Source organism: Neoarius graeffei, chromosome 4 (assembly GCF_027579695.1).
Source record: "Neoarius graeffei isolate fNeoGra1 chromosome 4, fNeoGra1.pri, whole genome shotgun sequence".
NCBI classification, from domain to species: Eukaryota; Metazoa; Chordata; class Actinopteri; order Siluriformes; family Ariidae; genus Neoarius; species Neoarius graeffei.
Genome location: NC_083572.1, coordinates 63,631,497 through 63,650,704, shown reverse-complemented (window position 1 = coordinate 63,650,704; position 19,208 = coordinate 63,631,497). Strand labels below are relative to the sequence as shown.

At 41.3% G+C, this 19,208-nt stretch overlaps 1 protein-coding gene across 2 annotated transcripts; it reads right to left on the bottom strand.

The window, feature by feature from the left end:
- Window positions 1–552: 552 nt before the first annotated feature.
- Window positions 553–8,043, bottom strand: kcna3a (potassium voltage-gated channel, shaker-related subfamily, member 3a). 2 transcript variants are annotated; one of them, XM_060919464.1, is made up of 3 exons: window positions 6,443–8,043; window positions 3,605–3,709; window positions 553–976 (listed from the first exon to the last, which is right to left on the bottom strand). In XM_060919464.1, the coding sequence occupies exons 1-2, from the start codon at window positions 7,883–7,885 to the stop codon at window positions 3,674–3,676; spliced, it is 1,479 nt and encodes a 492-aa protein (XP_060775447.1). In that variant the 5' UTR covers window positions 7,886–8,043; the 3' UTR covers window positions 553–976; window positions 3,605–3,673. The 2 variants fall into 2 exon arrangements, with proteins under 2 accessions (XP_060775447.1, XP_060775448.1); XM_060919465.1 differs by having other exon boundaries at window positions 553–973.
- Window positions 8,044–19,208: the final 11,165 nt, after the last annotated feature.

Sequence of the window (19,208 nt, the reverse complement as noted above, 5' to 3'; positions counted from 1 at the left end):
GTTGGTATGGCCACGTATTCCGATCAACCGGACTGGCAAAAACTATCCTACAAGGTACCATACCCGGGTCCTAGAGAAGAGGGCAACAAAGGAAGAGATGGGTTGAAAACATAGAGGAATGGACTAATATGAAAATGGTGGACTCCCTAAGAGTAGCAGAGAACAGAGAGTGCTGGAGAAGTGTGGTTACAACATCATTACTGATGCCCCAGTGACTACTGGTCAAGGGATAGGTGAGATGAGGTGATAAATTGCCCTATATATGTGAGTGTGTGTATGATGGACTGGTGTGGCCACCACAAGCCCAGGATAAAGCAGTAATTGAAAATGGGTGAAGTAATAAGGGAATTGTAATTGTGATTATATTATACAATACAGCTGAATTGTTTTGTTCTTTTGATATCCGCAAACTGTGGTCTCTCGTATAGATTTAAAATGAATTACTCAGTTACTTAAAGGCTGATGTCTAATAGTCTTATAAAGACCAATACAAATAAGGGAGAGAGAAAAAGAGAGTGGAAACACTACTGAAGATGTTTGTAACCCATTTTATTAGTTCATCTCATCAAAAAACATTGAGAATTTTGGTGCTTCGGTGCTTGGAATGTCTAATAATATAGTTAATACATAAACACTGCCTTAGTATCAACACACTTATACACAGACACCTGGTTTGAAAACAGCACAAACAGTGAATACATGAAGAACATAACAAAAACCAACCTCACTTATATATGTCTCACTGCAGTAGGCAGTGATGTCAAAGGTAATCAGCTTCTGCCCCTTGAGTGTCGGTCTGATTGGTTATATACATTCAAACTGGCAGTGTAACCAATGAAGAAGGCCACTTCTAGAGTCTTCATATGATGAAAAGGTGATATACAACAATACGGACATATTTCTGATGAGTTTTTGTGCTTTGTCCTGTGCTTTGTACTGTGCCTAGTGCTTGTTGATCAGTCGGGCTCTGTCTCTGCTGAAACAGAACACACACACAAATGCGTCATGTAATTGAAACATGACAGGTGAAGCATCACTTTTTCTTTCAAGGGGAAGGAAAGACAGTTTACCAGCCAGCCATTCAGTGACAGACTCAAATGATGGAGTATGTTCAGTTTGAAAAAGGCTGTAGCATTAAGAATTTATCTTCACTGGAACTAAGGGGCCCAAACATGTTCCAGCATGACAAAGCAAGGTCCATAAAGACATGGTTTGCCAAGGTTGGAGTGGAAGAACTTGAGTTACCTGCACAAAGCCCTGACCTCAACCCCACTGAACACCTTTGGGATGAATTGGAAATGCACTCTAGGTCTCCTCATCCAACATTACTGCCTAACCTCACTAATGTTCTTGTGGATGAATGGGTAAATCTCCACACACACACTCCAAAATCTAATGCAACACCTTCCCAGAAGAGTGGAACCTATTATTACAGCAAAAGGGTGTCAAATCTATAATGGAATTTAAAATAAATAAATAAATAAATAAATAAATAAATAAATAACATAAGGTTGTGACAGTCAAGTGTCCACAAACATTTGGCCATATAGTGTATAAAATGTCTAGTGGATGCACTGAATGCATTGCACATAAACTAGATATATGGATATATAAAGAGGTCATTTACAGATACTATGTTGAACTACTTATACTATTATCAAATTTTACCCAGTAGTGGATGTTTCGCTTTTGAGTCTTAACAGTTTTCCCTGAAGCAGTCTTTGCTTACCACTGTCATCTTGGGCTTGCTGTTTAGGGATCTATTTGGTCTTCAGGGATCTAATTTCTGTAAAGCTGCTTTACAACCATGTTTGTTCTTAAATGTGTTCAGTAGCTTAAGTACATCCACCATCCACTAGCCTTTCCAATGTATCACTATATAATATTTGGAAAAAAGAAAGAAAAGCCCATTCTGCCTTCTTTGTACCTAAACATCTTGATTTTTTTAATCATTCAGCACTCACTCATGTATAAAAGCTATAAATATTTTCATCATTGTCCTTTGCTTATAAGAGAGGAATGACCTTCTCTCAGTGTAAGAAGAGACTATCATTTTAAAGCCATGCTACATTCTACATGCAATCACCTACTCCATTGAAAGCTATTACAGATAATACCTGTCATACTCAGAACTCAAACCATTAAAATATTAGAATATTCTGTTGAATATAAAATTTCCAAAAATCATAACAATTATAAATGGAAATAAATATTTAAGTAATTTAACACTGATGTCATGACAGAGTGTATTAGCCATATTTTATGCAGTGTTTAAGCAGACCATGCTGTAAATCACTTCTCTGTGAAAATAACATCAGCTCCATTCAGTCATATGATTGCTAGAACAGCAGCCAGTGCTAGAAGGATGTCAACTCTCTCTGTTTAATTAATGACGTGAGAGCCTTCAGTGACAGAAATAAAGTGTGGTAGCACCCAGAATGAGCGAGAAACGAATGCAGGAGTCTATCATTACACAGAGACCCCCTAGTGGTGGTACACACACATCAAAAGCACACCCACAAACAAGTGCAGCTCATGTGCAGACAAATAGGGGGACCCCCCCCCCAAAAAAAAAAAAGAAAGAAAGAAAGAAAGAAAAGGAAAAAAAAGCCCCACCCAATACATGCACTCACACATCCTTTCAGACTACCTAAATAATGGTGACAACCCAAGAATGTGTTGAAAAGCTTTTGAATTAAAGCTACATAATGTGCTTCAGTACTGGAGTAAACACAAATACCTTAGTGCCCCAATCATCAGCTATACAAATGTGATTTTTATGCCTTTGATTCACATGCAATTGTGTCTTGACAAATAGTGATGATCCACTGCTTTTGATCTGCTTTTGTAATGCTGTTTGGTAGGACAAATTATTTGAAAATATCCATATTTATAGCTACATAAGAGAAGAAAAAGTATCACGTTTTTCACTATCAGTGACATCACTGCTTCTGAAATTTTCCAGAAGACGAAATGAAAGGTATATCAACTCAATATCAAGTAATTCCAGTGGAAACTCCCAAAAATACATTTAACTTCTCTTGCAACTTGAGTATCATTTGAATGTATTGTCTCTTATGTCACTTATAGCTCATGGGATATAATTGTCAGCTATGGTTGTTTTATTCATTATTTCTGCTATAATTGTTGTAATATTGACAATAAATTAAAAACAGACAATTTTGAAACTAAGAGGAACTAACAACATCATTGGTTTGTTTTGGTGAAGTATTTTTCTCATTTCCTGGTAAACTCCAGCTACTCATTCATTTGATGTAGATGTATTTGGGCCATTTTTTCTAGATGCAAATATAGAAATACATGATAAATATACATTTTCTTATGCATGTTTCAAAATGGACAGCACAGCAGGTAGCTATACAGGGTCCCCAGTTCGATCCTGAGCTCAAGATACTGTTTGTGTATAGTTTTGCATGTTCTCTCTTTGCCTGCATGGGTTTCCTCTGAGTTTTCTGGTTTTATCATACCTCACAAAAACATGCCAGTAGGTGGATTGGTTGTAATGAGCCTGGTTCTTGTTCACATATTTGCCTTCCACACTTCCACAGAGCATGAAAAGCCTAACACAATAAACATAGATTACCTTTATAACTTGTTTTCCCAGTTTGGAATTGAGCCACAGGTCAGCTTGATCATGTCATATGAATACCCATCAGCAGAAATCTTTAAGGGACCTGATCTTTACTTCCTGGGAAACAGAAATAAAAGGGAAAAAGTTAATGTGAATATTTGGTGTCTTTATTGACTCACGCAAAGCCAAACATACTCAATTATGAGTTAAAAGTAACTTGTGAGTCTGAGGATGAACAGAAGCGACAGCTTATATTACACGTTATCAGCTGACAGCTTGAATTTCCAGAGATGTCAGACAGCTCATTTCACACCACAGATATCTAAGCTCTCTGCCATGAAACATCATGCAGCAGCAGCTGTGCACTGTGACTATGCATGCAAAATTTTCTCTGCTCATCCAGCAATCTGAGCAATAAAACAAGAATCAAATAATGATAAAAATGTGTAAAATCACCAGAAAATAACTTGCAATGGAACAGTTTGCATGCCATAACTAATATGAAAAATTAAATTCTCCTTTTTGTGAGAAATTTAAGGCTATATTATACTGTACGTATCAAGTAAAAAAATTCTGGTATGATTAGAAAGTACGATATGTAGTATGGGGCGGCACGGTGGTGTAGTGGTTAGCGCTGTCGCCTCACAGCAAGAAGGTCCTGGGTTTGAGCCCCGGGGCCGGTGAGGGCCTTTCTGTGTGGAGTTTGCATGTTCTCCCTGTGTCCGCGTGGGTTTCCTCCGGGTGCTCCGGTTTCCCCCACAGTCCAAAGACATGCAGGTTAGGTTAACTGGTGACTCTAAATTGACTGTAGGTGTGAGTGTGAATGGTTGTCTGTGTCTATGTGTCAGCCCTGTGATGACCTGGCGACTTGTCCAGGGTGTACCCCGCCTTTCGCCCGTAGTCAGCTGGGATAGGCTCCAGCTTGTCTGTGACCCTGTAGAAGGATAAAGCGGCTAGAGATAATGAGATGAGAATGAGATATGTAGTATTGTATTTATTTAGGACTGTTTGTCTTCTTGCATGGGCCAAAATAAATCACTTGATGGCAGCACTGAGCAAAAGTTGCTTTTCTTCTCATGCAACTTAAATTTAATGAAATAAACAAAGTGATTTTTAAACTAAATGGGATGCAAAGTTAAAAAAAAAAAGTAGTATTAGTGTTAGTCAGCCTTTGGTTGTTTGCATGGAATTACTGGATGTTTAGGTTGTTGTTTTTTAAACATTAAAGGAAAATGGTATCTGCATTCTCATGTGATCTCAAAAATAGGAGAAACACCCCAAACACACATACCAACACACATACCAACACATACAGATACTTGCAGCGATAGTTCACAAAGCTCTGATATATGATTTGGGGTTTTAGAGAGATTCAGTGAATGCCCATTGACTCTGATCACCAAAGAGGCAACATGAGAGTCTCTGTAATGAGCTTGCTCAGTCACGCAGTGCCCATCTTCCTCAAACTGACATACAGGACTGAGTCAAGGTAAAGATTGTAAAAGCATCAGCCTTGCTGGGCTTCATGCAGGTCTCTAATAATGCCTGATTTGGTCCTACATCTATTTGAATAAAGTTTGCATACTCTAACCAGTGTTGCAGTAATCTTTTATCTACCAATACATCTGCCTAAGAATAAAACTTTCAAATTTATTCTGAGGTTTATAACTGCACAACTAATTTGGGAGGATAAATACAAATGTATAATGCATAATCGTAAGGTAAATGTTTAATTTGACCTCTTCTGAGTGTTAAAGTTAGCTCTGTGCGTTAGTTCTGTTTGTCTGTCTCTAGCTGTTTTTGTCAGCAGAGCTCTGTGAACCATCTGGGGCGTTGCCGGAGTAACGGCGATGAGGTAACGTTAACTGGGGTTACCCAGGAAACTGTGGTTGCTATGGAGACTGCATCATAGGGCGGAGCCAGGGTTCTAGACGGGGAGGCGAATCCGCGCGTGCTCAGCTCAGTCCTGTTTTCTCATGCAAGAAAGGAGATTGTTTTCTTTTTATACCAACCTACTGTGTCTTTTATCCGAATACTAATTGTGGGGAATTCTAAAAGAACATTATAAATAGAATTTGGGGAAACTTAGCACTTAACATCGATTTGTTTATAATTGTTTTCACACACCTTTTTTTTTTTTTTTTACACAAAATAAACCATTTTTCAGCTATAACAATTAATTATTTCATTTTGTATAACACATTGTTATTTGGTATAGGTAAAGGCGGTTTGATTAATAAATACATACAATAGGCTATATATATATATTTGACATTTTGATGGTTTTATCCACATACGTTCAGTTTATTAAAATAAAATCTGCACTTAAAAATACTAACAAAATGCATGTGACACTAACACGTGACCTCCGAAAATATATCGTTTCATCACATTAACAGGCAATTGTTAGATTATAATATTATATTGCCAATACGTATGATGACGATTATATATATATATATATATATATATATATATATATATATATATATATATATATATATATATATATAAAAAAAACACTGAGAACAAAGGCAGACTGACAATCACAAACTATTCATTATTGTTTTTAGGTTAGGTTATTTAACGTCCCTGACCCGCCCTTCGTCCACTTTTAACCACTATAGAGAATGCATGATCATCTGCAGGCCAACAGGTTTTAGTCCGCGTTCAGGGTCTGCAAGAAGAAAATCCGAGGGTAAAGTGTAGCTGATTTGAGGAACATCTGTGACTGGACCTGCGTTTGATTTACACGTCTGTGAAAATCTTTTTGATGTTTACGCAGTTCTGATTATTTTGATTTGTGTAGTTAGCCTGCTTAAAGCCGCTGTTTATGCCCTCCTCTATCACCATGTATTCCGATTTGCTGAGTGACGAGGTGCTGCGCGTCCGTTTCATCTCCTCAGCGGAGTCGAGATGCTCGCAGCTGCCCGCGTGCAGGTACTGCGCGTGCTCCTCGCCGTCCGTCTCCCGGTGGTAGAAGTAGTTGAAATTAGAGACGATGACGGGCACGGGCAGCGCGATGGTCAAAACCCCAGCAATGGCACACAGCGAGCCGACGATCTTCCCGCCGATGGTCACCGGGTGCATGTCTCCGTATCCCACCGTAGTCATGGTAACCACGGCCCACCAGAACGCGTCCGGGATGCTGCTGAAGCTGGAGGCCGGGTCGTCCGCTTCTGCGAAGTACACAGCGCTGGAGAATAAAATGACCCCGATGAAAAGGAAGAAAATAAGCAAGCCAAGTTCCCGCATGCTGGCTTTGAGCGTCTGCCCGAGGATCTGGAGGCCCTTGGAGTGGCGCGACAGCTTGAAGATGCGAAACACGCGCACTAGGCGGATCACGCGCAGGATGGCCAGAGACATGGCCTGCTGCCCATTACCCTGTCTTTCGGCCAACTCCGTACCCAGGGTGATGAAATACGGAATTATAGCCACGATGTCGATTATGTTCATGATGTTTTTGGAAAAGGTGGCTTTGCTGGGACAGGCGAAGAAGCGGACAAGCAGCTCAAAGGAGAACCAGATGATACAAAGCGTCTCGATAACAAAAAACGGGTCAGTAAAAGAGCCTGACCCGTACGGGCCAGTTCCGTTTATAACAGGCGCTACAGTGACCGGGTCCTTATCGTCCCTAAACTCAGGCAAAGTCTCCAGACAGAAAATGACGATGGAGATCAGAATGACCAGTACTGACACGATGGCGATGCCCCTGGCCGGGCCGGAGCTCTCCGGGTACTCAAATAAAAGCCAGACTTGCCTCTGGAACTCATGGCTAGGCAAAGGGCGCTCTTCTTCTTTGATAAAACCCTCGTCCTCACGAAATTTCTCCATCGCTTCTTCGCCAAGCTGGTAAAAGCGGATCTCTTCCGAGAAAATATCTATGGGCACGTTGACGGGTCTCCGGATGCGCCCGCCTGACTGGTAGTAGTAGAGGATGGCGTCGAAGCTTGGACGATTCCTGTCGAAAAAGTACTCGTTCCTGAGCGGATCGAAGTAGCGCATCCTCTTTTTCGGATCGCCGAGCAGGGTGTCCGGAAATTGGTTGAAAGTTTTGAGCTGCGTCTCGAAGCGCAGGCCCGAGATGTTAATGACCACTCTCTCACAGCACTCGTGCTCCGCCTCATACCGATCCAGCGACAGGTGGCCGGGCAGCGCAGCCGATTCCTCCAGCAACTCCGCCGCCATCACCGTCATGCTGCCCTTTTCTGTCTCCGCGTAGCCGCGATTCTCGGCGTTGTTTCCCCTGTAGCGCGTCGACGGCGAGTCTATGAGGTTGAAGTGTTCATCCATACCGGGGGCGGGGAGAGGCGACAAGGGGCCCAAGAGAGGCGCGCCTCTCCCACCCAGCTCGGAATGAATTAAAAAGACTTCCCTCGTGTCTTCACTGGGTCCTCTGCGCTCTTGACAGCCGTTTCCGCGTGGTGTCGCCGCCCCACGGCGCGCGCAGCGCCCTTTATAAACGCGCGTCTATTCCCGCCCACAGCGCGCGTGCGCTTCACGACGCACCCTTGCCAAATCAGAACATAAGTTGGCATAAACATCAATTCCCAGTCTCACTTTCTTTCTTTCTTTCTTTAAAAACACCCATTCATATAAAGTGAATAAAATCCAGCAAGGATATACCTATTCATCGGTAGAAATTTCTCAGAAAAGAAATCAATTTCGCAATTTGAAATAGCAACCCGTCACAGACTAGAAATGTTCTCAATGACAGTGATAGCGTTTCCGTGCAAAAAAAGAATAGCACGTGTTGAAAGGGCATGCAACTGGTTCGTGTCGAGCGCCAAACACTTAACAGGCAGACAGCCAAGTTGTCGCCTGCAAACACGAGCGCGCCTGGAAGCCTTTCTAGATGAAAATGGCGCGATCAGTTATGTCCTTTCAAAACAACAACCATCAAGCTTTTTGACTGCGCAGGGCGAATTCATGCATTTCCCTTTAGGAGAAAAGAAATCCAGCAGCGTGAAGCAGCGTGAAGCAGCGCGCGCGCGCGGGGATCCTTTACAGCCGGATGGTGCTCTCCATGGTGACGCGGCTTCCAAAGGTGAAAAGCGCGCGAGCAGAACGCGGTGTGCTGGTTCAATATGGAGACAGGAGTCGTGCTTGTGAGCCGAGCACACACAGAGCTCACTAATATGACTGGGCACTGGTAAAATATTTGACGAAACGGGACATCAAAAAAGTCTCCCAGAAAACCTGTTGTCTAATCTATGAGTCAAAACGTCTTATTAGATATGAAAAATAGGCTATCAGATAATAGTGCATCATTAATAAGAGGAAAATACCCCGCAGTCTTTCTTTCTTCTGTCTTAAATTTGGAAAACAACGACACAATCAGGGACGGTGGTATAGTGGTTAGCGCTGTCGCCTCACAACAAGAAGGTCAGGGTTCAAGCCCCGTGGCCGGCGAGGGCCTTTCTGTGCGGAGTTTGCATGTTGTCCCCGTGGGTTTCCTCCGGTTTCCCCCACAGTCCAAAGACATGCAGGTTAGGTTAACTGGTGACTCTAAATTGACCGTAGGTGTGAATGGTTGTCTGTGTCTATGTGTCAGCCCTGTGATGACCTGGCGACTTGTCCAGGGTGTACCCCGCCTTTCGCCCACCCACGTGCAATGAACAGGTGCTCTAGCCCCTGCCCCTTTTCTGTTTCATAGGGACTGTTTTGTTGTTTTGGTTTTTTTTTTAAATAGTTGTAAAAGATAAGTTAGCTCCAACATCAATATTCTCTACAATTTGACAATAATATATGAAATTATAGATTTATAAAATAACGTTTTTCTATGTAAATGTGGGCATCAATCCGTGACGTCATGCATTCAGTGAACCTCCGTGCAGAAAGCGCATGCAGGCGGTTGACAGTGGGAGACAGTGCGAGGAACGGCGTGGTATAAGGTCACACTGAAAGTCTCCTTTCATTTCTTATCTGAACAGGCAATATTGTGCAGCTTAGAACACAACAGTAAATGCGTAGGGTTGTTTATCATTTAATGAAGCCGCCTAGGCTATATTTAAACCGTTTGCTCCATCCATTTCATTAACGTGGCAGATTCGGAAACTTTAGTTTGAACGACGGCGTTAATAACATATTCTAGCAGCTTCGAAAACTTAAGGGTGAATGACGACGTCCACAACATATTCTATCAAGACACACAGAATGTTCAGTTGCAATTGAAATTTAGTTTTGAATAAAGTTAACTTGTGTGAAAAATTTGTTCCAAGTGTCCTTTTTTGAATGTTGAGCCCCTGCCCCTCCAAAGGTCTTTGCACGGCCCTGCTTTCGCCCGTAGTCAGCTGGGATAGGCTCCAGCTTGCCTGCGACCCTGTAGAAGGATAAAGCGGCTAGAGATAATGAGATGAGATGAGACGACACAATCATGGTGTGCAACTGACTGGGTTTTTTTAAAAATGTTTTTTCTTCTCCCAACAGCACTATTCGAATTGAGTTACATTACCTGCATTCTGTAGTCTACACACTAACTCTGTACTAGAAAAGCTCTACAGTCGAGCTCAAATAAAGCAAGATGAGGCAACACCATTAAAGCACATTAAGATGCTCAAAGGTGTGCGGACTCCAGTCTGTCATGCAACTGTCTTTCTCTCTTCTTTCTCAGTGTTCTTGTGCTCTGAGTAATGGCTTTTGTAAAACACGCGATGATGAAGCCCCAAACCCAAAATAGGAATGAAATTGTACAACCCCGATTCCAAAAAAGTTGGGACAAAGTACAAATTGTAAATAAAAACGGAATGCAATAATTTACAAATCTCAAAAACTGATATTGTATTCACAATAGAACATAGACAACATATCAAATGTCGAAAGTGAGACATTTTGAAATTTCATGCCAAATATTGGCTCATTCGAAATTTCATGACAGCAACACATCTCAAAAAAGTTGGGACAGGGGCAATAAGAGGCTGGAAAAGTTAAAGGTACAAAAAAGGAACAGCTGGAGGACCAAATTGCAACTCATTAGGTCAATTGGCAATAGGTCATTAACATGACTGGGTATAAAAAGAGCATCTTGGAGTGGCAGCGGCTCTCAGAAGTAAAGATGGGAAGAGGATCACCAATCCCCCTAATTCTGCACTGACAAATAGTGGAGCAATATCAGAAAGGAGTTCGACAGTGTAAAATTGCAGAGTTTGAACATATCATCATCTACAGTGCATAATATCATCAAAAGATTCAGAGAATCTGGAAGAATCTCTGTGCGTAAGGGTCAAGGCTGGAAAACCATACTGGGTGCCCGTGATCTTCGGGCCCTTAGATGGCACTGCATCACATACAGGCATGCTTCTGTATTGGAAATCACAAAATGGGCTCAGGAATATTTCCAGAGAATATTATCTGTGAACACAATTCACCGTGCCATCCGCCATTGCCAGCTAAAACTATAGTTCAAAGAAGAAGCCATATCTAAACATGATACAGAAGCACAGACGTCTTCTCTGGGCCAAGGCTCATTTAAAATGGACTGTGGCAAAGTGGAAAACTGTTCTGTGGTCAGACAAATCAAAATTTGAAGTTCTTTATGGAAATCAGGGACGCCATGTCATTCGGACTAAAGAGGAGAAGGACGACCCAAGTTGTTATCAGCGCTCAGTTCAGAAGCCTGCATCTCTGATGGTATGGGGTTGCATTAGTGCGTGTGGCATGGGCAGCTTACACATCTGGAAAGACACCATCAATGCTGAAAGGTATATCCAGGTTCTAGAGCAACATATGCTCCCATCCAGATGACGTCTCTTTCAGGGAAGACCTTGCATTTTCCAACATGACAATGCCAAACCACATACTGCATCAATTACGGCATCATGGCTGCATAGAAGAAGGGTCCGGGTACTGAACTGGCCAGCCTGCAGTCCAGATCTTTCACCCATAGAAAACATTTGGCGCATCATAAAACGGAAGATACGACAAAAAAGACCTAAGGCAGTTGAGCAACTAGAATCCTACATTAGACAAGAATGGGTTAACATTCCTATCCCTAAACTTGAGCAACTTGTCTCCTCAGTACCCAGACGTTTACAGACTGTTGTAAAGAGAAAAGGGGATGTCTCACAGTGGTAAACATGGCCTTGTCCCAACTTTTTTGAGATGTGTTGTTGTCATGAAATTTAAAATCACCTAATTTTTCTCTTTAAATGATACATTTTCTCAGTTTAAACATTTGATATATCATCTATGTTCTATTCTGAATAAAATATGGAATTTTGAAACTTCCACATCATTGCATTCCATTTTTATTTACAATTTGTACTTTGTCCCAACTTTTTTGGAATCGGGGTTGTAAATACACAATTAAGTAGCATGCATTATAGCGCATCAGTGTATCATTATGTACCTGTTTCTCCCACACTTCACCAAAGGCTTAAAACATGTATATACTTGCCAAGCTCTTCAACCTTGGAAGACTGAAGGTGCCTACAAAAACAAGAGAAATCTACGTTCGTGAGTTACTCTATGCTGATGACTCTGCGCTGGTGGCTACTGATCAAGGTGATCTTCAGAAACTTGTGGACAGATTCAGTGCCGTGGCAACCCTCTTTGGGCTGAAGATCAATGTGTCCAAAACAGAGCTCTTGGTCCAGCCTGCCCCAACACATGAGCTACAGCCATGTGACATTCTTGTGAAAGGTAAAGCCTTGAAGAACTGTGAATCCTTCACTTACTTAGGCAGCTCAGTCACGAAGAATAACTCCTCAGATCTGGAAGTTGAGCACAGGGTGCAGGCTGCAATCAAGTCCTTTGGAGCCCTCTAAAAGAGACTCTGGTCTCACCATGAGATAAGCCGATCCACAAAAGTGAAGGTGTGCAATATTGCAGTACTCCCAGTATTGCTGTACTCCACAAAGTGCATGACACTGTACAGACACCACATATGGAAACTGACCAGTATACAGCTGAGACACCTGTGCCAGATTCTTGGCATCAAATGACGGGACAAGATTCCTGATGTGGAAGTGCTCAAGAAGCCGAGACTGTCAGTGTCGAAGCCCTTATTACTGCCTCTCAACTGCACTGGGCTGGTCATGTATGGCAAATGCCTGACTATCGACTCCCCAAAGCAGTCCTGTATGGAGAACTGAGTATTGGCAAGAGGAAATGTGGAGGTTAGAAACTGAAATACAAGGATGTCCTCAAAAGACACATGAAGAGTGGTGAAGTGGATGACTTCACCTGGGAAAGGCAGGCCCTTGACTGAGGAAAATGGCGTTGCACCATCAAGAAGGCAAAGAATGCAGTGGAAGAGAAAAGAAGAAAAGACTACATCCGGGCTCATGAGAGAGACGGCATACTCATCTCATTCCTCATCTCATTATCTCTAGCCGCTTTATCCTTCTACAGGGTCGCAGGCAAGCTGGAGCCTATCCCAGCTGACTATGGGCGAAAGGCGGGGTACACCCTGGACAAGTCGCCAGGTCATCACAGGGCTGACACATAGACACAGACAACTATTCACACTCACACCTACGGTCAATTTAGAGTCACCAGTTAACCTAACCTGCATGTCTTTGGACTGTGGGAGAAACCGGAGCACCCGGAGGAAACCCACGCGGACACGGGGAGAACATGCAAACTCCGCACAGAAAGGCCCTCGCCGGCCCCGGGGCTCGAACCCAGGACCTTCTTGCTGTGAGGCGACAGCGCTAACCACTACACCACCGTGCCGCCGAGACGGCATACTGTTGCAACTAATTCAGACTTCATCTGCCCCAGTTGCCAGAGGCCGTGCAAATCAAAGGCAGGTCTCATGGGTCACATGCGTTCCTGCATCACCTAACAACTAGTCATCATTGAAACCATGGACGGCTGAAGAAAGAGAAAACATGTATCTGGGATTTTTTTTTTAAATTTGCACGCAAAATTATTTTCTTGAATGCAAGCACAAATTAATTCCATATTAGTTACATCGAGTACACAATATTTTTAATTCAAAGAGATACACATCTCTCATACATCTCTTTCATTTTTTGCTATGCAGAATGAGGGATGGGAATTTCTGAGCTTTTTGACTGATGTATGTTTAGTTATAGTACTATAACTATGTGTCTAAGAGGTGCCTAAACATATATGTTAGATGCCTACATCCATGTTCACTCTCAGAAAATAAAGTACATTATTGTACCTTTAGGGGTATATGATTTGTCGCTGAGGCAGTACTCTAAGTACTTATTTGTACTCTTTATAAAGTGCTTAGGAATGGAGGCATGGTGGTGTAGTGGTTAGCACTGTTGCCTCACAGCAAGAAGCTGCTGGGTTCAAACCTCACAGCTGACAGGGGCCTTTCTGTGTAGAGTTTGCATGTTCTCCCCACGTCTGTGTTTCCTTTGGGTGGTCCAGTTTCCCCCACAGTTCAAAGACATGCAGATTGTGCAACTGGGGTACTGCATACTTAGTGCTGGTCCCAAGCCCAGATAGACTGGGGAGGGTTGCATCAGGAAGGGCATCCAGTGTAAAACCTATGCCAAATCAAATATGTGGAACAGATCCACTGTGGTGACCCCTAACAGGAGCAACTGAAAGAAGAACATATATGGAACTTTTTGGTCCTAAAATGGTACACATAGTTACCTTGAGGTCGAATAATGAGCCCCAGGGTGTACATTAATGTTGTACCTTGGGGGACAGAACTGTACTCCTACTGTATCCCCATTTTTGTCAATGTTAGATGCCTAAACTGGAATTTTGAATCATCTTGACATTTGCAGAAGAGAGACATTCACACACAACATATACATTTAGTACAGATTAATGTGTTCTGAGGTAAAGAGGATGAATGGGTGGTGAGGGATGGCCAGGGTTGCATTAATAAAAGGCTGGATTTTGAAGCAAGAGTACGAGAGAGTAAAAAAGGGCTACACTCACCTGAAAGTCATTGTAGGTCAAGGTATTCTTCCATTAATCATCTTATTTACGGTAACACAGCAAACAAGAATGACTCTCACAATGATGTTGTTAAATATTTTGTGGTATTAAAATGTTGTATTTTATTCTGCATTTTCTGTATTTCGCTAGGTTACTTTTAAATTATGCACCATAAACACAGTTATTGCCACATCTGTGCCTCTTAAGAAACTCTGGGAAAGAAAATTATTTTGAATTCAGTCAAGAATTTTACATAACCCATCTACCTACGTGCCTTTTTTTTTGGGGGGGGGGGGGGGGGGGGGCTGTAGAACCTGAAGGAAACCTACGGGTATGCAGGCAAGGGGAAAACATGAAACTCCACATAGACAGTAACCTAAGCTCAAGATCAAACCAGGACTCTGGAGCAGTAAGGCAGCTATGCTACCCACTGCACCACCATGTCACTATTTACTTACAACTCAAAAACATTTTAATGTATATTTAGAATATATGCAGCTATACAAATGACATTCAGTTTTGCCCACAAAAGGTGTGTATATGCTGAATTTGTGCTTTAATAAGTGCATTATTTTGTATGTTTCAGAATGGCTTCATCAACTCTTAACCCCATTTCCAGAAAAGATGGGATATTTTCCAAAATGCAATAAAAACAAACATCTGTCATTTGTTAATTCACAAGAACCTTTATTTAACTGACAAAAGTACAAAGAAAAGATTTTCAGTAGTTTTACTGACCAACTTTATTGTATTTTGTAAATATAAACAAAGTTAGAATTTGATGCCTGCAACACACTCAAAAAAGTTGGGAAAGCGGGCAAAGTCTCATTATCTCTAGCCACTTTATCCTGTTCTACAGGGTCGCAGACAAGCTGGAGCCTATCCCAGCTGACTACAGGCGAAAGGCGGGGTACACCCTGGACAAGTCGCCAGGTCATCACAGGGCTGACACATAGATGCAGACAACCATTCACACTCACGGTCAATTTAGAGTCACCAGTTAACCTAACCTGCATGTCTTTGGACTGTGGGGGAAACCGGAGCACCTGGAGGAAACCCACACGGACACGGGGAGAACATGCAAACTCCACACAGAAAGGCCCTCGCCGGCCGCTGGGCTCAAACCCTGACCTTCTTGCTGTGAGGCGACAGCGCTAACCACTACACCACCGTGCCGCCCCAGTGGGCAAAGTAAGGTTGAAAAATTTATAGGATATTCAAGTAACATAATTTTGGATGATTCCACAATAAGCAGGTTAATTGGTTACATGACTGGGTATAAAAGGAGCAGCACCAAAGGCTCAGTCTTTGCAAGCAAGGATGGGATGTGGCCCACCCCTTTGTGCCAAAATTCGTGAGAGAATTGTTAGTCACTTCAAAAAGAACATTTCTCAACTAAAGATTTTATGTCTTTCAAAATATACAGTACATAATATTGAAAAGATTCAGGGCAAGGTCGGAAACCACTGTTGAATGTGTGTGACCTTCGAGCACTCAGGTAGCACTGCCTGAGAAACCATCATGCTAATGTGACAAATATAGCTATGTGGGCCTGGGAGTACTTCATAAAACCATTGTCACTTAAAACAGTCCAGAAATGCAACCTGAACCTGTATTACGCAAAGAGCAAGCTATTCATCAATACTAGGCATAAATGCTGCAGATTTTTCTGGTCCTGAACTTATCTCAGATGGCCCGAAAGACAATGGAAACATGTGCTGTCATCAGCTGAGTCCACATTTCAGCTTGTTTTTTGGGAAACCGGACATTGAGTTCTCAGTGCCAAAGGTGAACACGACCATCCAGTTTATCAGAGAAAGGTGCAAAAGCCAACAACTGTGATGGTATGGGGTGCATCAGTGCCCACAGCATGGATGAGTTGCATGTGTGTGAAGGTACCATTGATATATTGGGACATATATTGGGATTTTAGAGAGACATATTCATCATGGCAACGTCACTTCCCAGAAAGTCCATGCTTATTTCAGCAGAACAATGCTAGACCTCATTCTGCATGGGCTACAACTGCGTGGCTTCATAAACACAGAGTATGTGTGCTTGACTGGCCTGCTGCCAGTCCAGATCTGTCTCCTATTGAGAATATATGGCACATCATGAAGAGGAGAATCAGACAATGGCGACCATGGACTGTTGTGCAGCTGATGTCTTGTATCACGTAAGAATGGACAAAAATTCCAATTGCAAAACTATAACAATTAGTATCCTCAGTTCCCATACAATTAAAAAGTGTTGTTGAAAGGAAAGGTGATGTAATGCGATGGTAATAATGCCTCTGTCCCAACTTTTTTTTGAGTGTGCTGCAGGCATCAAATTCTAACTTTGTTTATATTTACAAAATATAGTTAAATTGGTCAGTAAAACTATTGAAAATCTTTCCTTTGTACTTTTGTCAGTTAAATAAAGGTTCAGGTGAATTAACAAATGACGGATTTTTGTTTTTATTGCATTTTGGAAAATATCCCAACATTTCTGGAAATGGGGTTAGTAATCTAAGTTTAGATTACACTTATGTTTTTGATTATATAGAAACCACACTATTATAAATTTTAACAGTGCTTCCAGTTCCAAACCTTTAAGCAAGCAACATATCAACTGGTTAACTGACTAGCAGCAATCAGTAGAAACCCCCACAAGTGATTTGTAGGAAGAGCTTATGGTGATTAGATATTAAGAGGCCTTTCTGGCCATGCCTCCTGCTCAAATGCATAGTCATGCATAGTTAATGAGGTTTTAATCTAAGTGGAGCTCTCAATTATAACTGCTCAGACACATAGTTGCAAAATGCTGCACACCAGAATACAAAAAATAAAAAAGTAACACAGAATTATGGACAAAGATTGTTTTCACCACATATATGTTAACAGAATTACTAAGTTTTAAACACTTAATTACTTGATTCAAAACAAAAATTTAAGATGTTATGATTCAACAGCTGTCAATACAGTTGAATAATTCATTTATATCTGTCCTGTCTGGATAACATATATCTGAGCTTTTTCTCATTTGCAATTGTGGCTAATCACTGGTTAGCACAGGGAGAAGTCACTATGGTTGGGACCATTGATTAGCAGCTTTGTGACAGAGAGTAGGGATCGTTACACTGTCACATTTGCAAAGGTCACCCCAGCAAGTAATTCAGATACAGTATTAGCAATAACAGCTGCCATTAAGCTTGGTGCATGAGGAGAGCACTAAGCAGTGGCTGGGATGGCATGGAAAAAATTTCAATAGTCCAAAAATTCAAATAAAAATATTTGTGTTGATTGATGTTATAAGAGATTTTAGACTGCTACCTACAGGAATTTGGTGCAATGGATTCAATCTTTGGTGATCTGGCTAAAAGTTAAATGGATATGGGTCCATCTCAGAAACTGGTCTCTCATTTGGGACATTATGGTGAAAAAATAAATTTTCTAATTTTACTTTTTTTTTTTGCATTTACCTAACACTCAATGTTTCTTTTGTCATGTTTAATAAGAATAAAGATAGTATCTTGCTTTATCTGGCCTCCACTGTGGAATTTTTTTTTATTACAATTCAAATGCTTTTGTAAAATTGATTTCCATATAAAATAACTACATAATGAAGAATTAAAGCCCCTCCTTCACAGATGAGTGAAAATATTGAATAAATTTCCTCTTTTTGATTGCTAGGGTTAAAAATGCCAAGTTATGATGACTGAATTGATTATTCACTTAAATATGAATAATATGATGCATTTTGGGTATTTGATATGGTGAAATAGGACAATAGGACACAATGGAAAAATCAAGAACACACCGGAAAGATGAGAATAACGGCGGTGGTAAAAGAACAGCGACTGTACCGGCTGAAGGTCTGCTGTGGCGCACAAGCAATGGGACATCACTACCGCACCAGACGGAGCACGAGGTGGGGGTGGGGCAAAATGACTGGCCGTAGAGTCTATCAAAAGTTTGATCTAAATTGACCATGGTTGCAAGATATTGGCCAAAAATATGCAAACACTAAGAAATATGAAAGTAAGATGAAAAAGAAACATTCTATTGCCTTATACTGCAAGACTAAAACAAAATAAAACTGTCAAAACTCACCTTTTCAGTGATAACATCCGAACAGATCACCCACGTAACAGAAAGACCGCAAATGGAAGCACGATCAACTTCTAACTGTTGGAGTGGAAAATTCCATTCTACACATGCAAATTGTTAATGTGTGTCCTTCCCCGCACACAAATAACACGCTACGGTAAAAAATAGACCACAACTCATTTCATAGCTCAGAAATTCATACAAGACCAGCTACCATCGTAACATATTCTGTAAGAAACATATTCTATACCTAACTTTCAGCTTTCGTTTTAAAAACAAAATCGCAGATTTATAACCAAATTTTGATATGGCGTAGTGATTTTAAGTTACTACTTTTGGTGAGGTCGTGACCTTGTCCCTGAGGCTTTCCGTTTAGATCAAAACACACGATCGTATTGGTTTTGGGTATGCGGAAAATGGAGTTACAACGGTGATCAAATATTTTGCATGATGTTTTATTACGGTTATGATTATTCTGTGAGCGCACCAATCCTTAGGTGTATAAAGTTACAACTTAAAATACAATTAGTGATAACTGTAGACTTTTTAGTGGACTACAACCTTTTTAAGGGAATGCAATGTAGTCAACCATTTATCATGTCCCAGATCAAGCTGCCATTTTTCCACAAATTTGCAGAATTTTTGCCAAATTC